General features: G+C 31.2%; 1 protein-coding gene across 1 annotated transcript; it reads right to left on the reverse strand.

Moving 5' to 3' along the window:
* Positions 1 to 290: 290 nt before the first annotated feature.
* LOC112285101 (uncharacterized) lies at positions 291 to 1253 on the reverse strand. The gene has a single exon (XM_024525676.1). It carries the CDS (start codon positions 1251 to 1253, stop codon positions 291 to 293), a length of 963 nt encoding a protein of 320 aa, XP_024381444.1.
* Between the last annotated feature and the right edge of the window lie 8007 nt (positions 1254 to 9260).

Below are 9260 nucleotides of genomic sequence, written 5' to 3' on the forward strand. Positions count from 1 at the left end.
AGCAAATGCTCTTCCTTCAACCTTGTAGAATTTCGTCCAGTAAGATAGTTCTTTTTGTTTTAGATCTGTCTACACATAATTAGTCTAAGCAAAGCAGATCCTTCCACTGCATTCGGGATGCACGTCCCTGATTGTGAGATGGTTGTATCCTTGTAAAGAGTATGAAGGACCTCACCTGCGCTATCTGGTTCTATTTCAGACTCGTCAACCGGGTTTCTGGTTGGTTTACTTCAATCAGTTTTAGTCATTAGGTGGACTAGGTCTTTGGGATTTTTGCTTATTTTTCAACTTCAAATTTGTTCTAGTTCACCATTCGGAGCACCTGCTGAAACAGGATCACTGAGGGGAGTGTAATCCCCCAAGTATCCATCCAATTTTTGTGCCAATGCTGACCGATCAATTCTTTCTTGATGATATGACTTGCAAACGAAGTAGAAGATGCTTTGGATCACAATGGCCAGTAATGTTACCGTCGTCCACACGACCAACAGAGTGATTGTCAAGAAAACTCGTCCCGATGTATTCTGCTTTGCCAGCCCTCCGCTGAACAAGCCTAGCATAAATAAGATGCAACTGGCGTATATGACGAATAAGTAGAATCCAGCCAACCTCTTTCCTGCGATGAGGGCGTTGCTCCTCTTCATGGCGCAGACGCCTTTGGTATCCTCGAGGACCGAGACCACGCTTGCCAGATGCCACACCAGGTTGAAATGGACCAGGAACACGTTGAAGACAATAATGGAGGGAATCATGATCATCGTCATGCTCACCTGAGTGGATTCTTGAATGAGGAATAGCGCAAGTAGCAGTGCCACAAATGCGGCGTAATAAAAGGACAACAAGATGTGAGCCCACAGGAAAGTGTGAATGAGCCGGCTCCAAACGTTGGGTACCACCCTGATCACCTTCATGTAGGATAACCCCTTACCCGTGTAGATACACGCAACGCTGTACACTATGGCTGCCGTTGCGAACAGTGACAAGGCGAGAACGAAAACTAGGTAGAGAACTGCAATCAGGTAGAGCCCCACAAACTCAGCATCAAGGCGTTGATTATTCCGTCCCATTTGGGTTAGTTTGCGGAGCAAGGGATCAGATACAAAGCTCTGGGATAACAAAACGACGCCCAATGGAAGCACCAAGGTTCCAGCCATGGAGAGAAAGTGGCGTGTGTATGATCGCAAAATTTTCACGGCCTCGCTACAGATCCCTACTACTCCTGCGAATCCAATATCCTCCGGGTCTCCAGCCATCTTTGACCACCTGATTACACCCTCAAATCCTTCTGCTGCAACATGTCCTTTGATCGTCTGAATGAACCAGTCCAATCTATTTGACAGCGTTCTGAGTGTAAGAATCGTGCTAAAATTTCACGATGTTGCAATCTGTTCAGCGTGTTCCTCAGATTACTTGTATTTAACCAACAAGTGCTCTGTTCCATTGCGTGGTTCAAAGCAGGGCAAGGTAATCGTAGAGGGATGAAGCGGCGCATTCTAAAAGAGGTCGTTGACATGGTTCAACAGTGCGTCCCTTAGATGGGTCTGATACCTATGAACTAACGTCCAAGTATTTGTTGTGGGTCATTCCCATTTGAACTGTGAGGTGGTTACTGTGTGTCAGCAAAGCGTTTTTATAGACGCCGTTTCAGGGACCAAACAGTGCAGACGCATGAGGACTCCTATCTGGTAGAAACACTGGTTCTGTAGACAAGAGACTCAAGAACTTCTGTCACAACCTGGGTTCCATTTCAACCAGAAGCCTTGGGATTTGAAACAGGGAGAAACTGTGAATTGATTTGTGTCCAATAATTGATTTTTAAAATTATTGGACATTGCATCACATTAGATTTTTAAAATTCCTTGACTTAAATGAAATAAATTTAGTTGCAAAAAAATACAATTCATTTGTGTTCTTTTCTAATTTATCAAAATATATTACAATCTTGTTCATTAAACTCTTTAAATTCTTTAAATTATTGGTGACATTCTTTGTGGATGTCTATTAGTCACAATCATTTATTGCTTTGTTATAATATACTATCTTTGTTTAATGTGTAAGTTTTAAAGATTACAACTATTTGTTAAATGTTAAGTTCTAGAATCATGTATACTAAAAGTCATATGTATTTAAGTTAATTAAAATGGTATAACAAGCTTTCATCTATAATAGTATATTATTTTAACAAGCTAATGTATTTGAATACAAAATCAATCTAAGCTTGGAAAAATACAATGGCATCATTGAAAAGCCTTATATTAAATAAGAGATCCAAAAGAAAAATCTAATAAAATTAAAAATAAACAAACTTGCTCTCTTTTTGAATTTTCTAATGAAATTGAAGATGTAGGATTCAAAAGTAAAGAAAGTAGAAAGAATAAAGTAACAATAAGAATATGTGCTGAAAAACAAACCTTTCCATGTAAAGAATGTATTTATATAGTCAAATGTAATTCCAAATTGGTATTAAGGACATAAACCTCAAAGAACTAAAAGATCAATATACTCTTGTATCACTCAAAAAAACTAGATAATCACTCAAAGATGATATAATATTAAACTAAAATGGCTATTGCCAAAGATAAGGAGACTAAAAAGTCTTGAAACAAGAATAAGGACTAAAAAGGCATTGACAAGAATAAAGAAGGCTTTATTCTTGCCTCAATATATACTATCTAATTAAAAGCTACATGGCGATGTTCTATAGGACTTCTAATATGTGTTGACTTTGCTAGACATATGTCTTAATTTGTAAGGCAAGTTTTTTATATGTGCGCCACATAGTTAGCTTGTTTCACAAACTATCAACACATGTGGCATGTCGTTGACTTGTTGACTAAGTTTTGTAATCTATCAATCAACTACAAACACATATAAAGTCAAAATTGCATCTATGAAGCTTTTAAGAAGCTTTTTTAGAAAATATTATGAAATTAATTTATATTTATTTACTTCTATCTAATCATATAGATAACTATTAGAATAAACATGTATGTTTGTGACATTATGTCCCTTCTAGAGATGAATTCTATGAAGAATGATCATCATCTTTCATAGATCTTGCTATTCTTTATCTTGATTTTGATAGAAGTTGACAATAAAAAACCTCAATTGTTTTTACAAAATTTATAAGATTATTTGTTGGCTTCTATGTGCATTCATTAATATCATATTTGTGCCAATAAACAAGATATTCCAACTTATTTTGGTACTTCCTTGAATCTACAATTTCTTCTACTTCAAACTCTTGATTATTATCTACTTCTATAAGAAGAGGTGGCATTTGTCTTCTTTCCAAGATATTCACTATCTTATATGGCTCAAGAAGATAGACTTATAATATAGGATAGATCTTCATAGATTCTAATAGATGTAATTGATAAGCAAGAAGATTGACTTGTTGAGTAATAGAAAAAGGTCCAAGCCTACTATAGTCCAACTTGCTACAAGAACAAGTAGTCTTGATATTATGATGTAGTAACCATACTTTATTACCTACATTAAATTATGGTTGTTTCTTGCAATAGGCATTTGTATTGATCTTTTGTTATTCATAAACTTCCTTTAACTATGCCTTCATTATTACATGTAGCTTTGACAAATAATTTGTCAAATTTTTTGTTATAGGATTATCAACTTTTGAAAAGTCAAAAGTATCAAGTTATAGATGATAACCATAATTAGCAAAAAAATGTGTTTTTTGAATAGAAAAATATACTAAATTATTATATACAAACTCTATCAAAAATAAAAGAATTATTCAATCATCTTAATGATAGTTGATAGTACACCTCAAATACTACTTCAAAACTTGATTCACTTATTTTATTTGTCTATTAGTTTGAGGATGAAAGGCCAAAGATAGTTTTATATCCACCTTCAATATTTTAAAAAGAATTTTGTAAAATCTTGATGTAAATTATATTGCTCTATTTGATATAATAACTTTTGACAATTCATAATAGATATAAATGTTGTTAAGGAAAAACTTAGATGTTTCTTCATATGTAATAGATTTTGTATATAGTATAAAATATGCCATTTTGGTGAAGCAATCTACAATCACAAATATAGAATCATATAAACTTTAACTTGAAAGATCCCTAATAAAATCCATAGAAATAGAAGACCATAATTGTTTTGATATAGGCAATGGTTGAAGAAGTCTATAGGATCAATAATAAATAGTTTTTGATCTTAAACAAATGTAATATGACTACACAAAGTCTTTTATAGCCTTCTACATTTTTAGCCAACAAAAACCTTTGGATATAAACTCTAAAGTCTTATTGTATTCAAAATGTTATGCACTCAAAAGTCATAACAAGCTTGAAGAACATGTAAATATACTTCTCCTTTTGAAACGTATAGATGGCCTTTGAAATAGAGTAGGTTGTTTTTGAATTCAAACTTAGAAGTATCATAAGATTTAGAAGAAGTATTTTTGATATCATATATAAGAGAATTAAAGGATATAATTAATTGAATTTACTTAACAAAGATTGAGTCAACAATCAATGTTAATTTTATTCCTTGAAGATGAAAATGCTCCAGCTTCAAAAAAATCATTCTTTATTGATGAAAAACTACATCTTTTTCTTATGGTACAAGATAAGAATGTCTAGAAAGAGCATTTGACAAAACTTTTTGTTTTTGAGGTCGATAAGTGATATTGAAATCAAATCTTGATAAAGACATGCTTAAATGGTGTCTAAATACGTGAAGTATTGCTTGAGAGAACACTGAGTACGTGGTTGTAGAAGGTAGAATGGAAATCGTAATAACAAACTCTTAATTCTAATAGAATACTTAATAAACTCTAATCAAATCTTAATAATAATAAAGAAGCTTTAATTATATTAAAAAATAAACCTTAAGTAATTTCAAAAGAAACAATAATAAATCTTAAAGGAATTAAAAGATAATCCACAATAAACCTTAAAAGAATCCTTAAAAAATACTAAAAAATATTAAAATAATCACAATATATCTTAAATAAATCTCAACTAAGTTCTAATTTAATCCTAGTTAAAATCTTAATAGACTTCAATCAAATCCTAAATAAATCTTAAACCCTAAATAAAACCTTAATCAAATTTTAAATCCTAAATCAAACCCTAATTAAATCCTAATCTAATCTTTAACTCTAAACCAAATCCTAGAAAAATTCTAACCAAATCTTAAATCCTAAACTAAATCCTATACAAATCTTAAATCCTAAATAAATCCTAATCAAACCTTAAACTCTAAATCAAATCCTAATCAAATCCTAAATCCTAAACCAAACTGTAACCAAATCCTAAACTCTAAATCAAACCTTAAGATAGTTAGAACCTCGATATCTTTTGATTAAACCCTTTGATTTTGTTTAAATTTTTATATGTCTTTCAATCTCTTAGTTACAAACAAATACAACAAATTTGAGAATAGTTGCACTTATTAAATAGAAGAAAAATCCTAAAATTTGTTCAGATATTGGCTAGCGTCCTTTTCTAACCTTAATGTTGATCTTCCAGTGCTAATATCTCTCTTTTGCACTATTAAATTGATCTGAAATTTCTCATATATGTAAATAAATAAGTCTACTATCTACATACATAACTTTTATTCCAATCCAATTAGTAGATTGTAAGAAATCTTAGAAATCCTCACTAGATCTAAAATTCTACTTTCTAAGACCTTGACCTACTTAAATCTCAATAACCTTAAATTCAATTATTAGAAAAAGCTAAAATTCTCAAAACATATTAAACACAACTATAAACATTGATCCAAAAAAATTTCACTTATAGATCTACTACAAAATTCTTGAAATTGTCCAAAACGTCAACCCTCTTTTATTTTACAAAAACTTGAATCATCCAAAACAATCTTGACTTTATAAGGCTCTTACAAAGTCATTACAAATCCAAATTATATAAAATCAATGTTCATAGAAACCTTATCAAGTCTACTATCAAATTTTATTCTTTGATCTCCAAAAGAATCTCAAAGTTGTCATAGATGTGTAGTTTTGTACCTTGGGATCTGATTTCAATCGAGGTTGACAAATGGTCCTCTTTGGATATCAATTCTTGGCTTCTTGAAATAAATTTGCTAAAATCTACTCTCAACTTCCTCCTACATATGCCTATATTATTTAATTACTTTATTTTGTCTTATTTATGGCCCTATAAAGTAAATAGAAGCTTATTTTGTAAAAAGTAATATTAGTAATTTTTAGACTTACTATTCTTTTGACTATTATCTATATTTTTAAGATAATTTGCTATAATATTTTGAACTAAGATCTTCTATAATATAATAATTTTTATACTCTTTCATCTATTAGCCATGTTATATTAAGATAATGAGCTTGGTGATGATTCAAAATATGTATTGATATGAAATACTTGATATTCTTGTAATTCATATTCATAGTAATTGGATTAGAAGCATCTTCAAGATAATGATGCCATTCTTGAAATGAATCTACAATTACAAGAAACTCTTGTCATGGATCTTATAGTTAAGCTTGGTTATTGAAAATTTCCTAGAATGAAAAGCTATTGAGTGGAGTTTGTCATCTGCTCCCATTTATGACAAAACAACACCCCTAGCAAAATTTGAAGCATTTTTATTCATATAAAATATCTTATAAAAGTCAATGCAATACAAGATTGGTGCAAAAATAAATGATGTCTTTAATACTTCTAAAGATACTTCAATTTCTTTGTTCTACCAAAGTTTATCATTACATGTCAAGCATGTAAGAGAAGTTGCAATTTGGAAAAAATTCTTAATGAAGATTTAATAATAATTGATAAATTTCAAAAAATATTATATATGTCTGTTTTTTTTTAAAATCTTTCAATTTATTATAGTCTAGACCTTCTTAAGATCCATCATAAGACCATTGTCTAAGATGATGTATCTTAAGAAGTCAACTTGAGTAGTGTAAAATATATACTTTTTCATTCTAGCATATAATCTTACATCTCTTAGTTTTTGTAATATATGAAAAATATGAAGTTCATGCTCTTGTATAATTATAGATTAGATTAAGATATCATCTAAATAATAGATGATAAAATCATTAAGAAACTCACAAAAGACATCATTTTTTAAATATTAAGAAGCAACTAGTGCATTTGTGAATCCAAAATGTATGACATTATATTTGAAATATCCATATTTAGTTTGAAATATTATTTTTTATTCATCTCTTTTTTTTAATGTGTATGAAGTTATATGCTCTTTGTAGATCTATTTTTGTATAGATCTTTGCTTGATTTAGTTAATTAAAAAGTCCTAAAATCAAAGATAGAAGATATCTATTCTTGATGGTGATCTTATTGAATCCTTGATAGTTCATACGCATTTGCATAGATCCATCTTTTTTCTTTACAAATAAGTTAAGAGCTTTTGCTAGAGATTTAGAATGGTGTATAAAGTTTAAACCAAAATCTTATTAATGTACTCCTTAAGTGCAACCAACTCATTCTATAATAATTTATAGATTGGTCCAAATGGTAGTTGAGCTCTTTCTTACAAATCAATTAAATAATCATAGGATTGAATAGAAGAGCTCATTCTTTGATCTTCTTATTTTGATTTTAAATAAATAGTCACATGATTTGTATTTGAATATAAAAAGTAATAAAAGAAATATGATATTAATATGCACCATATCCTATGTTTGTCTTATGAAAAAAATATGCTTATAATTTTAACATTCCAATTTTTCTAATATATTTTTCAAGCACATGACAAAATCTATAATATTGGTATCTTATGTACCATAAGTTTTAGTCATTTTACTAAATTTTGATCCTTTGAAAGGAAAATTTTAATAAAAGGCACTTAGTTCATGAAGCATGTGAGCTAGAAATAGAATCAATGTTTTATATGCTAATCACTTGACTAACTACAAAGGTATTCAACTTTGCTTCAATCTTTCAAAAACAAAGAAACATATCTAGACCATACAAATAAAATTTTCTAAAAATAGTAATAACTATAACTATATTTGAATAACAAAGACTGAGCCCAAGAGATTGTTGAGTGGTCATTACAAATGTTTTTATTTTTCAAAAATTTTATTCTTGAATGAGGTTTGTACTTCTACATATACCTGTAAATGTATATTGTCTTACTATAGTAATAATGATAGTAATAGTAATAATATCCGATTATGCAAAAAGGGTGCTTTCACTCATAAATATTGTTTAGTGAAATATGTATGAAATGAAAATTCTTTAATATGAACGACAAAACCAGAGGGGGTTACTGGACTGGAAACTGACAGATTTTTATATGCCTGGGCGCATTCATACTAAATGAGTCGTGGACAGTTTACTTTGTTGCCACACTGATTGTGATCCATCTTCTATGGTATTTTTTAGACCATTGGTGTTATTTACTACAAATTCAAATCCATCGCCATTGATAAGATTCTTTTTGCAGTTGTTTTTGTACACTTTGAAAATGTACTATAATGGTTATTTCAGCAAGTGATATTGATTTAACTTACGATCACCATTTTTGGCGACACTTCTACATCATGATCAAAGTGCTTTGTGATGTAGCCATATCTTGTACCTAATCAATAACCAAATACACACTAGAAAACACGCTAGCATACATTTTCAATCTTCGAAACAAAAATTCTTCACAGCATTCATTTCCATGACATGAAGCGTCTGATGAAATCAAAGTGCAAGAGAAAACATGACACAAACACACATGGAGAAAGGACGGATCCAAATGAAGTAGAGGCAAAAAGATGGAATGAAGCTTATGAAAAAGTTACATGTAGTTTTAAAACTCAATCAGAATGGAGAGTACAGTGAGTTATTGAAAGGAATGGTGCCAGAGACAGCTACTCTTCTTGTGGGACTCCATGCACCTGAGGCACCGACAATCTACACGAACAATCTACGTCGGGGTCGGGCTGTCTACCCAGCGTCGCTACTTCCCCCAGCAGCTCCCTCTTTCTCTAGATCACCATATCACACTGAACATCAACATGGTTGCTGCGATCACCACCACCACAATCGATTTCAGCGCGGAGGACCGCAGAAATTCGGCACTTCTGGTGCTTGCATTGCCGCTCATATCAAAACATCCCTGGTAGCAGTAAGGTTCCAAGGTTGTTTCGTCCGACATTGCATTGGAGTAGTAGTATTCGTAAGGACTGAGACTTCCCACTGGGTACAAGGTCTCATTCAGCAGGGCATCCCTCAAGACGATCTCGCATGCAGCGCCGTAAGTAGGATAATTGA

This window comes from Physcomitrium patens, chromosome 1 (assembly GCF_059467195.1).
Source record: "Physcomitrium patens ecotype Gransden chromosome 1, ASM5946719v1, whole genome shotgun sequence".
In the NCBI taxonomy this organism is placed as follows: domain Eukaryota; kingdom Viridiplantae; phylum Streptophyta; class Bryopsida; order Funariales; family Funariaceae; genus Physcomitrium; species Physcomitrium patens.